The sequence below is a fragment of the Solanum lycopersicum genome, chromosome 11 (assembly GCF_036512215.1).
Source record: "Solanum lycopersicum chromosome 11, SLM_r2.1".
NCBI lineage: Eukaryota > Viridiplantae > Streptophyta > Magnoliopsida > Solanales > Solanaceae > Solanum > Solanum lycopersicum.
Genome location: NC_090810.1, coordinates 4,774,379 through 4,794,486, shown reverse-complemented (window position 1 = coordinate 4,794,486; position 20,108 = coordinate 4,774,379). Strand labels below are relative to the sequence as shown.

The following is a 20,108-nucleotide window of genomic DNA, read 5'->3' as shown; positions in this document are numbered from 1 at the left end:
CCAATGGGAGTATTCCACGTGCCATGTTGATTTCTTCAAGAAGTTCAAGTGATTTCTTCATGCATATTAATGAATCAGTGTATGCTTCTGCATTTTCACGATGATGATCATGAGTTAACTATGACTTTATGGCAAGTTTGAGAAAGGGAAAATGAAATTTTTAAGTGATGGAAGTTGTCGTTGAGTGAGGGGTTTGGGAGTTTATGGGGGATAGATACTTATAGGAACCGAGGAACGAGTCAAGATTTGAAGTTTAAGAGTTTTGGATTTTACGCAGAGAAAAAGAGAGTATCAATTCAAGATATTAATGTCTTTATTTTCGTAACGTGTAAGTTGGAGAGATCTTTGATTTTAAATTATCACACTCTTGAATTTCTACATTTTCCCTGTGATACTACACGTTGGAGAGATCTTTGATTTAAATTATCACACTCTTGAATTTCTACATTTTCCCTGTGATACTATGTCAATTGCTTTTTGTGTACACTTATGTTGGTTACTGTGTGTTGATATTTTAATACTATGAGTAACAATTAACAACTTGTTTGGATGGTACATATAATTTTATAATGTATCGTATAACAATTAACAACTTGTTTGGATGGTACATATTATAAATATAATTTTATAATGTACCGTATTTTATTTGCATTATTATAATAAATACTCCCTAACGTTTGGATTGATCGTAGCATTTTTCGTCGTAGAAATAAGGTAAACACAACCACACCAAATTGACTTTCACATAGTTACGTAACGATGAATTTAACGATGGACCGAAGAAAATTGCTTTGACAAAAGTGAAGAGGATATGATGAGTCAAAAATTCAAACACATCATCATAGGAGCAAAAACTATGCAAAAACATTTCACAAACAAAACAAATAAAAATGCAATTACAACCACTTTTCATTTCTTTCTGTTTCTATATTCCCCTCTTTGGGGCTTTAGAAATTGAACATTCTAATTCATATATATTGTTTTACATAAGAAAAATGTACAAATAATTGAACAAGAATAATACTTTTCTTCAACCATCACAAAAAAAAATTTGAAAGAAAAAAAAAAATAAGAAGAGAGAGAGAGCACCTTCAAAGAGGGTTGTCATTCAGTACTACAACTTGCTTCTTTGTTCAATGTCAACTTCCCCGTTTCATCTTGCGCGAAAAGCTTCTCAACTACATCGTTCCAGTTAGTTCTTGCATCGGTGGAATGGCTTGTACTTGTGGATGCATCTTCTATAAGAAAAGCCGTCTCTGTTACTCCTCGCCCTGAGTCGTCCTCTTTGTGTACCGATAGTTCCTCATCTGTGTCTGTTGGCACGGCGTGTGGAATATTCAAAGTGACAGCTCTTTCTAGTGCTTTCTTGTGTTCTTTTTCTAGGGTATGCTGCCTTTCAATTCTCTGCACCGGTGGTGGAGCTGTCGGTGCCTCAGCACTTGTAGCCTCCTTGAGTCTCTGCAGGGAACCATATATTTCTTCAACAAACATTTTCAAGTAAATCAAAATGACTTTCTAGGATGCGGAAACATGGCAGCGTTTGGCACACTATTCTGCTCCTTTGGGATCTTAGGAATTGAAACAAATTCACGGAATCTTAGCTCACAGAAGGTCTAGTTTCACCTACATATGGAACAGTCACGGAGCGGGGTGTGTCTCTATTGTTCAAACTTGATAAGGCAAGACAAACACAGAATGAAATTCTCAAACTACTACCAAATAAAGCCGTGCAGTAACTAGATAGCTGCTATACACAATTTAACAACTTGATGAATTTAGAGATAAGCGGGCATTGTTTAGTTGGCCGTGGGAGAAATGCTATTATACCCCCAAAAAATAAAAAAAAATATGACTTTATATCAAGGAGAACACCATGGCTTATACTCACCCTGGAAATTTTTGGTGAGTATTAGTGTAATTAATATTCCTAGAAATTTTTGGTTCCTTTCGAGGGATTACCATGAAGTTCGTTACGCCTTAGAGGCTCATATGTCAATGTCTGCACGTCTGTTGTCATATTTACTAGTGAAAACTGATATTTGAAGGGGAAAAAAGACACAACTCGCTTCTTTTCTGATTCATGAAAAAAAGCCTAACATTAGGCTCGTCTCTTTTGACTCTTCAGACTTGCAATGAAGGTAAGACATTTAACTCACATGTTTGATCGAAATGAAATCATTAATGATGATTTCGTTCTCTTTTCAAATGGAAAAATATCCAGAAGTCACTTACCGCTAACGCCTTCTCTGATTCTCTTTGTATCCAAATAATTCCGTGATCAGATGTTGCATTGCATGACAGCACAATATGCTCAAATCTTCCATCAACTGGGATGGCAGTTCTAACATCTGGAGGGAATCTCCCACATCTGAAGAGAAACAAAATATGATTAAGAAAAAGTAATAAAGCATCAATGTTACAACATCAGCAAATTGATAAATCAATTACAAACTGGCTTTCCAAAATTTCACCCAAGAGCTCAGCTTCCAAAGAAGTTGCAACAAAAGAAGATCTCTTTTTCTTTTTACTTAGAATAGAACAAGCAGCGGTCAACACCGGGTACCCCCAAGATTTCATTTTGATGAGATACATAATAGCAGTAAACAATCTGTTCAATAACTCTGAATCTAAGCATGCATAGTATCAAATGGTTTCTCCTTTCAATGAAGGTGTTTGACTGGGCACCGAGTTTAAGAATAAAAGGAAGACTTTTGAAACTTGTAGTCTAAAATAAGTCATAGATGTTAGTGTGTGTGTGTGACTATCAATCATCTCATTAAGCATAAAACGGAGATTAAAGTTGACATTGTTAGTAAATATAGAAATTTTTATTTTTATTTTTTTGAACATGTAACAAGAAAGGTGTCTTTCTTTTCGGACCGACTAAAAAGGAAAGAGTGCTCTATAAATTGGGATAGGGGAGTACAACACAGCGAGCAGTAAAGTTCAGTAAGTATTGATCTCTGATCACAGCATGAGAAAAATAAGACTTTGGCTCCACTCTCGGGCAATTCGTAATGCACTTGAGAAGAAGACCGCAAACACGTACTAACTAAAAAGTTTAAGCTAAAACTTTTGGAATGTAAACAATCAGGTCTGGTCAAGTACTTAAGTCTGTTAACAGAACGGCTATGTGTCCAATCATTAGCCTCTATATATGACACAATTAAGAAAATCACATAAGGTGATTTCTAGTTGAACTAAAACTAAAGGCTTCTGAAAGATGGGAATTTAAAGGCAGAATTCACCAGTAGAAAATGGCAAATCATGGTAGGCAATAGCAATACAAGAACTCTGTCTGGCTAGAAATTTGGGTTCAAAAATTTGGATGCGTAGATGGTGTATATCAGTTAGCTAGCATAAGTGATTTGACTTGTGTGAACTTCTCTGTAGTTAACATTGTAAAAGGTATACAACTACACCTCCATGCCTACAACAACAATAACTACTTAGTGTAATGCCACAAAGTGGGGCCTGGGGAGGGTACACCGTATGCAGACTACCCCTATCTCGGAGGTAGAGAGGTTTCCAAGTAGATCCTCAGTTCAACGAAAAAACAGTCCAAAGCAGCACGGTAAAAAGAAAAAACAGAAGTGAAAGAAGCCAAGGCAAAATTCTATAGACAACATGATAAATCATCTTGAACAGTAATCACAAGAAAATAATATGACAATCAAAAGACGCATTAAACAACAGATAGCAACCAAACTCAAAGTACAAGAAACTACAAGTGTAATACTACAGACTAATTGTATGGAAGGATAAGCGAACACCTTCCATGTCTCTTCTACGAATATAAAATCTGAATCAAGCAAAGATGATTATTAGCAGTTAATTACTTTGTTCCATGCCCTAGTGACTGTGCATGCCTACAAGTTCTTCTTGGTGTATTTAGTCCAGAAGCATTATTAACCTTTCTTTTCTAGAGTTCCATTCGGTGAGAGGGGCATCAAATTTTGATGCAATGCTAAATCAATTCTACTCCGCATTGCTCTATTAACAACAGGAACTAACATAGTTCAAATATGAAAAGGTTTCAGTAACATCTTGAATAGTTCAAAAATGCTTCTTAGTCCAAGACGTCAGGTGGTATGTTGCCAAAGTGAGGTCATACATCTGAACCTATTGATGCAAAATTCTAATATTTTATCCTCGGAGCAAGCGCTCTGCATTTCCACGTATGACAGGATTGGAATCTTGCCAATGAGGAGGAAAGGGTGTCTAAAAAGCAAATCCTCTTCACAGATCAAAAAAGTAAAAACTGCCTGAAAACAGAAGTACAGAATGGTAAATCAATATTTTGAATGTGATTTACCTGCAAAATTTTCTTTCAACAACGTGATACATTCGACCAGGTGCATATAATCTTCTTGGATCTCTGAGTTTCCTACCTTCTGGTATGAAGGTATCTCTCAAGCACACCAAAAATAACAAGCATGGTAAACTGTTGAAAGCATCAACGCCCAGTTTAAGAGATACTTATGACAATTCATCCATAGCAAAAAAAGCACGAAAGGAATTTAGGAAACTCAAGGGCTTTGCTCTGCACCCAAAGAGTGTAGGATAATTGAACTAACCAGAAGACGGATTTGAATATATCTTCCAGGGGGGTGGGAGTTCGTGGTAAGAAATCATCCTGAAGAAGAAGAAGCCAGAATAGACGTGTTAATTCAGAGAACATGATTGCTTCATAAGTTCCATTTAGCAATAAGGAACAAATCAACGCCTTGTATTGCCTTCATGGCTTTTAGCCAGCAATATTTTTAAATTCCCGGATAAAAACAGCACAAACATGGTTTGAGTAATTATTTTACTGCAATATCCTAAAAGTTTGACTGCCCCATCAACTATTATCTGACAGAAATGAATTAGCATGACATTGATAATGGTTAGATACATCATAGTAAACAGCCTGAATCAGCTATGTTTGGTCTGAGGTAAAGAGCGGAGGCTGTTCCATTTCCGGTCAGTGGATTGACCAAAATTTCCCTTGCTAGACATACCTTTTGTTTATTCATATTTTCTTAATTTGGATTTTAACTAATTGTTTGGGTCCACCAGAATCAGAAGTTGAAGCACACTAAACACATGAAAGACATACAAATGTCCCTTCTTCCACTCTAATGGCTTCGAATTCCCCCTCGTTATCGAAAGTTGAAATATTTAGATCCAATTATTTATTCTGTATTATCTATAAGATATGAGTTGTAAGAGAAAACTTCAAATGGTACCAAACTGAACAGAACAAGATAGGATTTAGACAGAATGAACTGAAATGAGCTAGTTTTTGGGACAAGAGGAACTTTATGCTAATTCGACAAAAAAAATTGACCATTTGGAAGTGTCAAATAGTCTGACTTTGCATTTCGGACTATGTCCCAAGTCATGATCCTGTAATATATTGGTTATAAGCTCATTATGCAAACTTTAATCTACATTAAGTTGGTCGTTATATAGAAGAACTAAAAACTGCCATAGGTTAGTGCAACTGTCTCCTGAAATTCATCTGATGGCTATCATACACAAGTTGCTCCCTATAAAATCCCGTAAAAACAAGGTACAAATGATAGACCCTCGGCTCAAAAGAAGTGTAGACAGAACAGGATAAAAAGGAAAACAGCGACAACATAATAGCAAAATAAAAAGAGCTAATGAGCATAAGATACTACGTAATGCAAAATACTACTACTAAAGGGATGCAACACGAGGACTTCTCTGGGGATCACCCATCCTACTTCTACTATATGTACATGCCAACACATCTTGACACAAAGACAAACTATAAACAAGAGACCACATTTGTCTGCAATAAATACAAGGACAGGATGATAGCCAACGCATTTTCACCATCCACTCATCACAAGGTGATTGCAATAGAGACATTCAAAAAACTTCAATCCGCTTCTACATTTTAGGACTTTTAAGTTATCAGCATCAAATTTCGATCTTTTCCTCTAGCCTCCTAATGCCCAAAATTATTACTAGATAAATCAACAGAACGAACATATATTTTAGTCTAAATCACACTAACAGCATATCCAACATTTCCAATCACAAGCTAATGTACAACATATTAATCAAGCAGTAATATTTTTCTGAATATGTTGCTAAAGCATGATTGTAACAAACTAGAATAGGCAAATCAATAACGACTAAACCAACTCACCTGCAAAACCACTGAGTGGATAACATCAGCATATTTAACAGCCAAATTGAGTGACATACACCTAGCAGGAGCAACAGCATAGCAACGGAGTGAACTCCTTGGGATACCCCCTAATCTATCCCCGTGATTCGCCGCAATTATAGTCAACAATGATGCAACTCCAGAACCCAAAGAATGTCCAACAAATATCATCCTGTAACTCTTCCCATTCTCAACCCAAAGCCTTTTCAAAGTCTCGGATTCTTTATTCAACATCCAAATTGCTGCCTTCAACAACCCATGATGCACATACCCACCATCAAACATCTGCTTCCCAAGCTTATTATCCATCAAGACTTTATAATCACTTTCTTTAACCAAATTTAAACCCCTAATGGCTACAACAATCTCATGGTGCTCATGATCAAGGTAAATCAAATAAGGTGGAGCATTACCTGTGGGAAAAATAAACAATATTAAATGAAAATATTGTTGGAAATAAATAAAAAAGAAGCAATATAATTTTTTATGAGTAAATGCACACAATGGCGGAGCAAGAAATTACGTAAGGGGATTCAGAAATACTAAAACATCACACCACCAATGATTTGAACCTGCACCTTAAACTAACTTTGAAACCCCCTTTAACACTATACAAAAAATTTCTCACATCTTTTTCCCTTTTTGCACAATTTCATTTTCAGGCTAAGGGATTCAATTGAATTCCCTTGTAACTAGCTCCTACCCTACATGTATCATTTTCTCCATATAGTATTGTGCTGTTTTGATGCTTACAATGTTTGTATAGATTGTATCGTTTTCTGTCATTACGTAATGCCACACTTTCAAGAATCAACATACAGTATTATAAATAAAAGTAGGATATGGGGCAAAGTTATTATAGAAAATTGTGAGAAAAGGATAAAATAGGTTCGTTAAATAATAAGCAAAGACAATATAAGAAGAAAAACAAGGTAACGACGCGATCACACCAAAATGAAACTTTTCATCTAACTTATCAACAACGGAATTAATGATACAATACAATAACATTTACGTATCAATCAAAACAAACATCGTATTCAAACTAACAACACAATATGATACGATAGGTAGCAACCATCCAAATAAGGTGTTAATGACGGATTTAATGATATGATTAAGTAACAATCAAAACAAACATGGTAGTTAAACTAACAACACTACACAATTACGTAACAACCATCCAAACAAGCTGTTAATGAAGGGATCAATGATACGATACGATTATCATTCAAAAGTCAAAACAAACATTATACTTATACTAACAATCCAATACAATAGGTAACAACTATCCAAACAAGTTGAGTCGTCTTAGACACTGTCCTAAGAAACTAATTCAGCAATGCGAATAAAAAGTTTACCGAGTGTGTCTCGATACGTCACACGCTTCACCACCCAATCAGCGTTAAGCCTATATCCTCCTTCAGGTGGAAACTTTGGGTTATGAAGGTCATCTTCATAAACAGCAAGAATTGTACGGCAAAGACGAGGAATAGGTTCAAATTCATCATAGGTTGCTGGAGGCCACGTGGCACTGTCATCATTGCCTATGTAAGTACAACGTTTCCACACCCAACGCATACATCCTAAAACCACAACACACTCAAATCCACAAGCAACTGACATTAATTAAGCTTAAAGTAGAAAAAAAAATCAACAATTTCTACTACTAAAGATTGTATTTTTTGAGGTTTATAAGTGGAAATTTCAAATGGGGTTGCAATAATTTACAAGAAAAAGTGATGGTTTAAGATTTTCTGGTTTTTTTCACAGATTGTATGAAACTGGGGGAAAAAATTAAAAAAGGTATTAAAAATCTCAAATTTTTACATGGGCATACTAAAGATTGTGTTTTTTTTAGATTTACAAGTAAAAATTTCTGTGGGGTTGCAATAATTTACAAGAATATGTGATAAATTTAGGAGTTCTTTTTCCAGATTGAATGAAACTGGGAAAAAAAAACTAATCAAGAAAGCACTAATTTTTGTATGGGGATGCTAAAGATTGAATCTTTGAAGTTTATAATGGAAAATTTCAAGTGGGGTTGAAATTTATTACAAGAATATGTGATGGATTTAGGATTTTTTGACTTTCTTTTTTTAGATTGAATGAAAAACTGAAAAAAAAAATTAATCAAGAATGTATTTAGAACTATTTAAAAAAACCACTTATAAACTTTGTATGGGGATGCTAAAGATTGATTCTTTGAGCTTTACAAGTGGAAATTTCAAGTGGGGTTGTGAGGATTTACAAGAATATATATAAATATAATTTTTTTGGTTTTTCTTTTAAAGATTGAATTAGCAAGGGAAAATGAAAGAACATAATAGAGCTAAATGTGTTGTTTGGTTGGGGGTGGGGTTGGGGTGGGGGGTGGGGGGTGGGGGTGGGGGCTATGTGAAAATGTCACATGGATTTAAGAAAGAATTATGACATGAAAGATTATTTTATTTTGTTTTATTTTATTTTGTCAAGGTTGAATACAGAGGGGATTGATTTGATTCTATTTTGGGTTTTGGCTTAAGGTCTAAGTATGTGTGTTGTGTTTCACTTTTTGTGCTAATGATGGAATGGTCAATTGAATTGTTCTTTGTACTAATTCAAGATTAATTAGGGGCTTAGACATATACATTTAAAATTATTTGAAGTCGAAAGTTGATAATAATATTTAATAGGAAAACACATAAGTATTTTCAGAATTTATGTTTGAAATTTCAAAGATACATTCGTACTATACAAAGGTCTATTACTTTTCTAAACTTATTTTATAAATAATATTCTATTCCTTTTTAGTCTACGTGGCACTAGCTTGCAGACTAAATCAACATGCGTTAGGCCCAGAAGATATGTCAAGTAAGTCAAAAAAGACTAAAAAAATATTTGTAAAATGTGTTTCGGAAATTTTGAACATAGGTTAAAGAGGTATTTATGCATTTTCTCATATTTAAAAAGTAAACCGATATTTGATTATACATTCCAATGATAATGAAGTATATTTAGCGTCATTTTTCAAGTAAATTTTGAAGAGTTGTATACAGATTTTAATTCTATTTTAAATGGTACAAAAACTATTTGCGACTCTTGTGTCAAGAATATTTTAAGAATGAAAATGTGTTTTTACTTATTTGAAAAACTTATTTTCGAAACTTATAAGATAATTAGTCCAATACAATGAAATAATACATTTTGAAAAAATAATTTAGTTTTTTTTTTTTGTGTGTAATTTTTTAGCTTTTGGTTCAATGGCTTTGGGGGCTGCGTGGAAGGCATTTGAATAATTGAGTGGGAACAAGGGAAGGGACAAATGCGCCGTGTGGTGTTTGATTACTTAACTAATTTTCCACGCTATCAAAGTTGTATACACTTTTTCAACAAAGTGAATATCTTTGTATATAACGTGAATTGTGGTAATATAGTTGAGATTCTTTCGTCTAAAATTAGAAATTTCGAGTTTAAACTTTTAAGAATGAAAAAGATTTTGTGTTTATCGCACATTATCATTCGAGGAAATGTGTCAATATAGTCTTTTATAAGTTTGGATTTTATAGTTGTATATCGTTGGCTTGAATGATAATTTGTTCCGTCATATAGTTTTTGGACATTATTCATCTTCTAACATAACATTTAAATTTATCAAGCGGGTACATCCAGTTCTTGTTTCGCTCTATATTAGGCCTTTATTATTATTATCTTATTTATATTTTAGCTGTCAAAAACTAAGCGTGTTAAAAATGTCTTTAAAATTAAAATGGACAAAAATGATCCATGATAATTTTCTTTTGTATTAATTTTATTTATATATATATATATTTTTTAGAGGAATTAGATACAAAGTAATACCCAATCTTTTTGCAATTGAGGCTAGTCAAGATATAATTATATAAAAATTAATTAAACACATAGTCAATGTCTGATTTTGGTGATATTTCCATGCTAATTCCACATTTATTCTTCTAATCTGACCATTCAACAAGTTTGAGAAGGTATTTGATTATCTTGATTACATATGGCTTAGGAGAAAGGGGGATTTGATATGCTTACATGAATATATATTTAAATTTGACCTTAAAACAATCGGAATTTAATCTTCTATGTCTGTGAATTAAAGAAAGGAGGAGCTAAAAGTCTTTGCCCAACTCTTCTTCGAGGGAAACAGTCTTTGATGGCGCTCTTGCTCGACTTTTCGTGAATTTTAGCTGGTAAATAAATATTTTTGATTTATGAATACTTAAATATAGACATTTCAATTCATTTTCACATGTCAATTGAACATTTCAAATTACAAAACACAGTAGGGACGAGTTAAAGTGTTTTACCTATCGATCGAGATTAAGTCATTTAAACGTATATTTTTAAAATTAAAGTATTTATTAACTATCAGTCAACGCTAAACTTGGTTTATGTGTTTTTTTATATAAAAAAAACTCACTATTAAAGTGTGAAAAATAGTTTTAAAGTCTAATATAGCAAACATTATAAAAGGATTAAGAAATAAGAAGAAAAGACTCCCTACCCCACTTAATCTAGATTTTTTCAAATTAGATGTCTTTATAAGTTCTTTGGCCATCATCTAGAACTTTTTCAAATGCTACATTAATTTATTTCTTTGGTCAAAAATTAGATTATTATTTACCTATAATTAATAAAAAATGAAAATACATTTGTATCGAAGATATAATATAATTAAATAAATTATTGTTCATTATTCTGTAAAAGTCTAAATTTTTAAATGAAATAATCACGTATTTTTAACATAATGTGGTTCAAAACTTTTGCCATCACTATTATTGATAAAAACATACTTTTATGTTTCAATCATGAAATTATAGAATTAAGTATACATGTGATACAGCATGTTAAAAACATAAATAAAAGTACATTTTTTCTAACATTTAGAGTTTAAACTTTAAATATAATAGTCTCATAATTCAACAATTAAATCTTGGGTCCTTAAATTAAAATAGAAGCATAATAAACTGGAAAATATGGATGGGATTTTTTCTTATTTTAGCTAATTTCTCTTCTACCTCATCTAACAAAATCAAAATTCTAGAAGAATGTTTATTTTTACTAAGAACATGAATAAAATTTATTAAAATATATAGCATTTTGTTGATCCTCAATCTAGCGATAATATCTTGAAATTACACTATTGTTATTGTCATTTAGATACACATTCTATGTATCAATAAACTTACTAAATTATGTATCAGTTATTTATAAAATTTTAAATTATCGAAAATTAATTTTTTAACACCAAAAAAATGATATATCATCGCCATATCATCATTTATGGATCATGTATATGTCACGTGAAATTTTAAAATACAGCGAGCGAGTGTACGATTATATTTAGGGTATATATAGTGATGGTACCATTATAGTCTAACAAGTCGAGACCCTTTTCTTCCTGCCTAAATCCAAAGCAAAAACAAATACATTTAATTATCTAAAATCAGTTGGCCAAATCAAGAAAATTTTCAACCATTAAGAAGAAACTCCTAACTACCAACAAACTAAACTTTTTTAATTAACACGATCGTGATAGAGTGATAAGTATTCTTTTATTTTTAATCAGAAATCTCGATTTCGAGTGTCTCCGGGTGTGGTGTCATTTTTGTTAGGTAGCGTTTTATGGGACTTTTTATTGCGAATCCAGATTTAATCGGATTCTAATATAGATACTGAACATCGAGTGAAAAACAAAAAAAAAAGTTTGAATTATACTTAGCACTCAAGATTCTAAGGTTTTCCCATTATTAAGACAAAAAATCAAATCCATCACCTACTATGACTAAACTTGAAGTACATGACATAGACTAAAAAAAAATTGTTATGCAAATTACATTCACTACATACTTATTATAAATTCTCACAATCAATTGCAACATTTCTCAAGTACTATCTCAGAGTTTTCATTCACTCGAAACTAATTTCTCTACTTTTTATAAGTCAGAACGAACTTTTTCGAGTAGTACGAAATGGCGAATTTAGGTCAAGTAATTGTTGGATTGTTGATTATTGGAATTGTTGCATGTGTGGATTCAGCTGAAGAACAAGTTGTTACATATGTATTTGGTGATTCATTGACTGAAGTTGGGAACAATAATTATTTGCAATCATTAGCCAAATCTAATTTCCCATTTTATGGTATTGATTATGAAGGTGGAAAAGCTACTGGTAGATTTACTAATGGAAGGACTATTGGTGATATAATATGTAATTTCTATGAACTTTGCTTAGTAAACTTATTTATTTTCTATCGTTTTTTCAGGTGACATTCAGACAGATCGGATTAAGCTATATTGTTTGATTCTTTAAAATAATGTCATGCTTTTATCAAATTCTCCAATATACATTAATTTTTTAATAGCATTTTGAAAAATCTGAACAACATACATTAGCACAAATCAAATTAAATAAATAATCATGATTTAACTCGTATAAAATTTGATTGAGTCAAAAGTAGAATATAATAATGAGTCATAATGTTAACTCACATTACATAATTCACAATCTTCATGTTCTATGCATATATAATTTGATGAGTCATTTCGAGTTTGTTAGGTCAATACAATAAGTATATCGTAGTAAAATTACTTTAAAAGTAGGAATTTTCAAATGACGTTTTTGATAGGATTCATTAGTGTTAAAGAATGACAAAAGTCCCACGTCGGTGGTTATGAGACAGGTGGACTCCTTATAAGGCTTGGACAATCCTCCTTCCTTTGAGCTAGCTTTTGGGGTGTGAGTTAGGACTAAGACCTAATTTCACATGGTATCAGAGCAGGACCCGTCTCACCCGATGTTGGTGTCTCCAAAATCAAAATTGTTCACGCACCAGATACGAAGCACTGGAGATATTCATTCGGATACTTAAAAAATGAGTTGTTTTTAACATATATATATTTTTCCTCTTCAACTTTCAGCTGCAAAACTTGGGGTTCAATCACCACCTCCATATCTTTCTTTAGCACCAAATGATGATGCAATTTTGAAAGGGGTGAATTATGCATCTGGTGGAGCTGGAATTCTCAATGACACTGGAATTTATTTTGTAATAATCATTTCATTTTTTTTAAAAAAAAAAATTAATTAATTTCATTTCCAATTGATTCTAAATTTGTTATGTGTACATAATTACAGATTCAAAGAATGACATTTGATGATCAAATAAAAAGCTTTGAGAAGACAAAAGAAGCAATCAAGGCTAAAATTGGACAAGAGGCTGCAGAAAAACATGTTAATCAAGCTATCTATTTTATTGGAATGGGTATGTTTGTTCATTAATTACGTTGCTCAGACTCTCCTGAAATACTCTCACGCATATCCATGTCAGATTCCTCGTTGGAAGATCTGATATGCACTTGTCGATATTTTTAAGAAGTTTAAACAACATATAAATAATACAAACGAATATTCGTTTGTTTTTCTCTGATCTGATATCAAGTTTGTCACATTTTCAAGGTAGCAATGACTATGTCAATAACTTCTTGCAACCCTTCTTAGCTGCTGGGCAACAATACACACATGATGAGTTTGTAGAGCTTCTAACCTCAACTTTAGGTGAACAATTCACAGTAAGTTATACAAAATTTAATATAATATTATCAGTGATACAAGATTTTATATCGAAAAAAATTAAAGATTAAACTTTTTTACACGATTAATTAACATTTATTTTTTTTTAATTTTCTTGAATATTTTAGAATCTTCATCAACTTGGAGCAAGAAAGATGATTTTTCATGGACTTGGACCATTAGGTTGTATTCCATCACAAAGGGTGAAGTCCAAAAGGGGAATATGTTTGAAACAAGTTAATTTATGGGTACAAGAATTCAACTCAAAAGTGGAAAAATTAATTGTCACTCTGAATAAACATCTACCATATGCACAAATATCATTTGCAAATACTTATCCAATTGTTCTTGACTTAATTGAGAACCCCACATCTTATGGTAAGCTCAAAATCATACACCTTTTTATACATTAGTTTTTGCTTATACAACTTATATACTTACTTTAAGTAGAAAGGTAATTCGAAAAAAAAAAAACATCTTTCGATATAAAACAAAGTCTAAGCATGTTTTTTTTGTAATCGAAAGAGGATAGGACATCTGAATATATTACTAGACATTTACATACATTAATAGATATTTGAATATATAGATGAGGAATATATCAGAATAATATCTGGATGTATAGGTGAGAAAAGTAAGCAAGAGGAGGATATATGTATCAGCAAAAGTGTAAGACATGTTCCTTTGTAACCGAAAGGGGATAGGACATATGAATACATACAGTACTAGACATTTGGATACATCAATAGATATCCGAATATATAGGTGAGAACTGTATCAGAGTAGTATCTGGATATATAGGTGAGGAATATATTAAATATTTTTTTAGTACGGAATTTTAGAGATCGTGATATAATAAAATGTATATTTAAGTGATTTTCTTTTTCAAAAACTTTTGATTAAAGATGGAAAAAAATACATATATTCCGACATAAATCATTATTGATCTTTCCTCTTTTCAATGACCAATAACCAATTTTGGATACAATTTTTTTTGTTTTTTTTTTTGTATTTATAGGTTTCAAGATATCAAATACATCATGTTGTAATGTAGACACAAGTGTTGGAGGATTATGTTTGCCAAATTCAAAACTATGTAATAATAGAACAGAATATGTATTTTGGGATGCATTTCATCCAACAGATGCAGCAAATGCAGTGCTTGCAGATAAAATTTTCACCAAATTATTTCATCAAGCCTCATCTAGCCCCGCGCCAGCACCAGCACCAACACCAACACCTCGAAAATTTCTTGTGACATCAAAAAATCTCAATTGAAAAAGCAAATATCGTTTTAAGAACAAATATAATTATGTTTTCGTATTGCTTTTGTAATTTTTGAAAATACAAGACCAAAAAATTACTTGATTTATCCATCTAAGGATCGAAATTGTCAATTGTCATTTATTCTACTTGTATTTAGTACACTTTAAATGGAAGTTTATATTTGATGATTAATTGTCACTTTATTTTTTAACATTATCGATATTCAATAAGTTTCTCTGTGTTTGATAAAAATATTTTTTTATATATATATATATGGTGATAGATGAGAAGATGATTTTTTTTTCTTATTTATTTAAGTTAAAGTTCATGTGTAAATTGCATAAACTATTTGTCTTTGGCTGCAAATATCTATCTCCGTAATATGAGACTCGATTAAGATGTTTAAGTGAAATTCTTGAACTAATTATGAAAATTATCTATGTATTTAATTTTTTAAAAAAATAAGGAAGAAATTAGAGTCCGGAGCCTAAAGGGTATAAAATATTAACAAAAAATTCAAAACGATATATAAAATTTTATATTAACCAAAACGGAAAAATCGCTGGAACAACAGTGATTTACTCCACCGTAGCAGCGATTTTGCAAAATGTGATTTTTTTTTTTAAAAAAAAAAGAAATTCAAATCGCTACCTAGGCAGCGATTTTCAATTTTATTTTTACTTTTTTTTTTCTTCTGAAAATCATTGCCTAGGCTGCGATATTCAATTTAGTTTAATAAAAAAAATTAAAAAATAAATAAACTTGAAAATCGCTGCCAAGATAGCGATTTGAATTTCTTTTTTTTTTTTTAAAATCACATTTTGCAAAATCATTGCAGTAGCAGCGATTTTGCTTTTTCCGGTGGAGTAAATTGCTATTGTTCCAGCCATTTTTTCGTTTTGATTAAAATTTTATATACCATTTTGAAATTTTTGTTAATATGTTATACCCTTTAGACTCCAAACTCTTAGAAACTATACCGTCTACATTGTAAAGAGAACATAATGATGCCAAAAGAAAAACATTTGCTATTAAATAAAATTCACAAACTCCAAAAGATTATGTATCATATTATAATTTTCTTATACAAAGGAAGAGTCCTAAAATTATAATAGACCTTTTTTTAAAAATGGCAATAAGAAATTAATTATTAATCTCAAAATGTAAAATGGATACATCAAATATATACTACACATAAAGAGCACAATAATTTTTTTTTCAACATTGCAAAAATATTACTATCTTGGTATAAGAAAAAATGCATCCAAAAATGGTCTTTCACTTGGTTCTTTTGATGATATTTGTTATTGCTGCAAATGGTCAAAAAATTATTATTACATGTGATGAAGCTTCTTGCTTAAAAGAATGCCAAGAAGCTTATGGATCCAAATTAACAAAATCTTATTGTGTGGAAACATTACTTGGAAATGTTTGTATTTGTGAACACAACCCAATCATCCATAAAGGATCAAGGAAGAGTTTACATATGTTATAAATGAAATTAAAGCAAATAAAATAATTTCTTTTTCATGTTTATATATATATATATATATATATATATATATATAATTGCAGTTTCTAATGTTTAATTTAGATTTTTCTGAATTAACTATTTTATATTTTGGAAAAATTACATGAATTAGTACATTTTAATAAATAATTACTGATCTTAGCAATAGTTTTTATTTATGATCATTTATAGCAATACTATGTTAACTCTGTAATATGAATTATGTATGTCATATATATGAATTGTAATTATTTTTTGAAATATATAATGTTTTTTTGGTAAGAATTTGACACATTGTATTATAAGTGAATTAAAATGTGTGATAATGTATTCATCTATCATTAAAACTTGTATTATATGTGAATAATAAATTATTCTTTGTAATATGTATTAAACTTGTATTATAAATGAATTAAAAGTGATCAAGTAAAGAAAAAAAATGTTATTACTATAAATGGTAAATATTTTTTATCAGAGTATATTTATGTAAGTTTCCCTGTCATGTTTAATTTATATATATATACATAGAAAGAAGGACTTTTATGTCTCAATAATACATAAGCAAGACTCTTAACTTAGATTTAGCGAATAACTAGGCCCTCCAACTTTAAATTTACACAAGTAGACACTTAAACTTATATAAAATTAAAAAATTATATACAAATGTCCTACATGATACAATATATACACGTAGGACGCCATGTATCACACAAAATTGTCAGTAGTTATGTAGGACGAAAGTGTCCATTTACTTAATTTATACGAGATTAAGTGTCTACTTATATACACCCAAAATTAAAGATCATAATTACCAACTGATGTGAAGTTATTATGTTAATAATTTAATTGAGAAATCTATAATATAAGTGGTACATTTTACTTAATTAATAGACAAGCCACAAAAGAGTGTATGAGAGACAAGGGGAAAAAAGATAAACAATCTACATTATAAACCAGAACAAAATTATCTAATAAAGATCCCTTTAAAAAATCTTTAATTCTAAAAAGACATTTCTTAAAAAAATTTGATTTTCAATGTATAACTTTTTTTTTTTTTTTTTTTAAAAAAGCTATGCAAATAGTTTGCCCTTCCTTCAAGAAAAAAAACAATCCTATTATGATATGAAAATAAATAAAAATCCAACAGTTTTGACTATTGGCTAGAGTGTGTTTTAATAATAAAATATTTGACTTAACTATATAAAAATAATTTTAAGTAACTAGATCTAGATTTCACAATACCATACCAAAAACTATTCAAAATATTTCTCAAGAGGCTTAAAATTGTTATAATTTTTTTAAAATTGACAAGAAATTATTTTTATCTTAATATGTACAAATAAGATATTAGACATATTTATCTATAAATATATATCTTTCAATCTGCTCTTATATATCAAGCGAATTTTATCATTTCATCTCTATATTAGTAGGGCAAGATATGAAACTAAGTTAAATACAACAATTATATTCTTTAATTATCTATCTTTTTCCCCTCAATACAATATTTTTGTACATTATTGTCAGTAGGTAAAAGTCTTGGTTGTTTCTTTTATGTATCATATTTGATGAATTATACTTTATGGAATAAGTTCAAGGTCTTTTATTATATTTTGATGGAAGGTTATCAATTTCATTGAGCCGATCTTAAAATATCATGTAAAATAATGACTAAATATAATTAGTACCGTGTATGCGTGACTATTTAATTAATTTGCAATGCACATCTAAATAAATTTAACTTGAATATCGAGAATCTCATTGATCTGACCAAATAAAATCAAAATAAATTTGATTGAATCAACAAACTGTTTAATTTCACTTAGTAGACAAAATTCATATCATATTATATCTAGAATCATACCATTGAGATTAGAGACTAAACCAAAAGGTTAAGCCATTTACCAAGTCAAAAAAGTTGATGCCTTCACCTATGAATCAACCTAGGTTTAATTAGTTTTGTTTCATATTTGTATAATGTATTATTTTCTTATAAATCACGAAGTTTAAGAGTATATTTATCATTTCTTTTTCAACTTATTTTATGGACAAGCAAATGCTGGAATACCAATCTTCATTGAGGATTCACACCTTTAGATTAATACACACAACACAAAAGTTTTTAGATAAAAAATGTATTTATGACCATTCAAATAAGGGATATTTTAAAATAATTTGATAATGACAGTGATATATTTAGCCCTTTAGTATAACAAATAACAAACTAAACTAATAAACAAAAATAGAATAGGTTTTTTTTACTTCTTCCCAACTTTTTGTTAAAATCAATTAGAGTCAAGTTATTGATACGATCTATATTATTAAGCCCAAAGCGCCTTTGATGGACTTGAAGTTTTATGTTCAATTGAGAACAACATCTCTGGCTTAGAGCTCATATCGCCTTTTGATAGACACCTATCTCAATTTTCACTCGCGATATTGGACTCCCATAGTGAAATTTATCACATTTCAAACATTCCGGGGAGGGTAGGGTGAAGAAATTTCAAGGAAAAATTTCAAAATATGGTAAAATTAATATATATTAATAAAAATAGCTATGTTTTATTTTTTTTAATGTTATATGAATATAATTAGACTATAAATAGCAAAATTAATTCTATTCAAATAAATATTTTTTTTATATATTTAATATAATAAATAAATATTAAATACGAAAGTAATTATAATTATAATTGAATGCCTAAATAATTATGGCAAACATATTTGTAAATTTTTTTCATTTTTAAGGTCATCAACTTTTTTCTTTTATAAATATTCATATAAATAAATATTAAATAGAAAAGTAAATATAATTATAATTCAATGCCTAATATTTTTTAATTACATATTTATCTCCTACTCCAATTGTCCAGTCTTGAGCGCAAGTAAGATGGGGTGCTGAAGAGTCTTACATCATATAATTTAATTCTCCAATTAATATATTACTTTCTGCGTTTCAAAAAAAATAATCTTCTTTTTTTTTATATTTCAAAAAGATTGATCTTTTTCTTTTTTTTTTAACAACTTTCATCATTGCATATTTAAGCACATAAGATCAAAAACTAATTTTATATATTTAACATAATTTTAATAAAAAGCAGAAGATTCAAAAAATTTCTTTATAATCTCAAATTAGATTATTCTTGGTGCAACAAAGGAAGTAAAATGATTATTTATCTAATATATACATTTTTACCATATAGTTCATTTATTAAATCATCATCATCGAAAATACACTTGCTTTAATAAATCATCAAAAATACACTTACTACTAGTATTATAAGATTTGCTTAAATCAAAAGTCTATCAAAAAAATTATTCGATAACATCGAGGGCCTTTCAAAAACAACAAATATAATCCGTTTGTTACAACATCAATCACTAAACTATTAACATCATAATTATTCATACAAAAAAATTATTTATTTCATTCGAATCAAATCCATATGGTACCAATTTATACAATAAAATTTCTTTGATAATTTAAAATTCTCTATGATTCCAATAAATTATAACAAAAATACACAAATCAAAACCAAAAAAAATTTAAACAAAAATTAGTTG

The 20,108-nt window shown here is 30.0% G+C and overlaps 2 protein-coding genes across 2 annotated transcripts; one reads left to right on the top strand and one right to left on the bottom strand.

Moving 5' to 3' along the window:
* Window positions 1-885: 885 nt before the first annotated feature.
* LOC101256054 (uncharacterized) lies at window positions 886-8,501 on the bottom strand. Its single transcript, XM_004250129.5, has 6 exons — window positions 7,549-8,501; window positions 6,167-6,600; window positions 4,578-4,636; window positions 4,316-4,444; window positions 2,233-2,368; window positions 886-1,458 (listed from the first exon to the last, which is right to left on the bottom strand). Exons 1-6 carry the CDS (start codon window positions 7,811-7,813, stop codon window positions 1,105-1,107), a joined length of 1,377 nt encoding a protein of 458 aa, XP_004250177.1. The 5' UTR covers window positions 7,814-8,501; the 3' UTR covers window positions 886-1,104.
* Window positions 8,502-12,019: 3,518 nt separating this feature from the next.
* Window positions 12,020-15,226, top strand: LOC101255753 (GDSL esterase/lipase At5g37690). Its single transcript, XM_004250128.5, has 6 exons — window positions 12,020-12,406; window positions 13,117-13,244; window positions 13,334-13,460; window positions 13,655-13,767; window positions 13,897-14,146; window positions 14,787-15,226. The coding sequence occupies exons 1-6, from the start codon at window positions 12,169-12,171 to the stop codon at window positions 15,044-15,046; spliced, it is 1,116 nt and encodes a 371-aa protein (XP_004250176.1). The 5' UTR covers window positions 12,020-12,168; the 3' UTR covers window positions 15,047-15,226.
* Window positions 15,227-20,108: the final 4,882 nt, after the last annotated feature.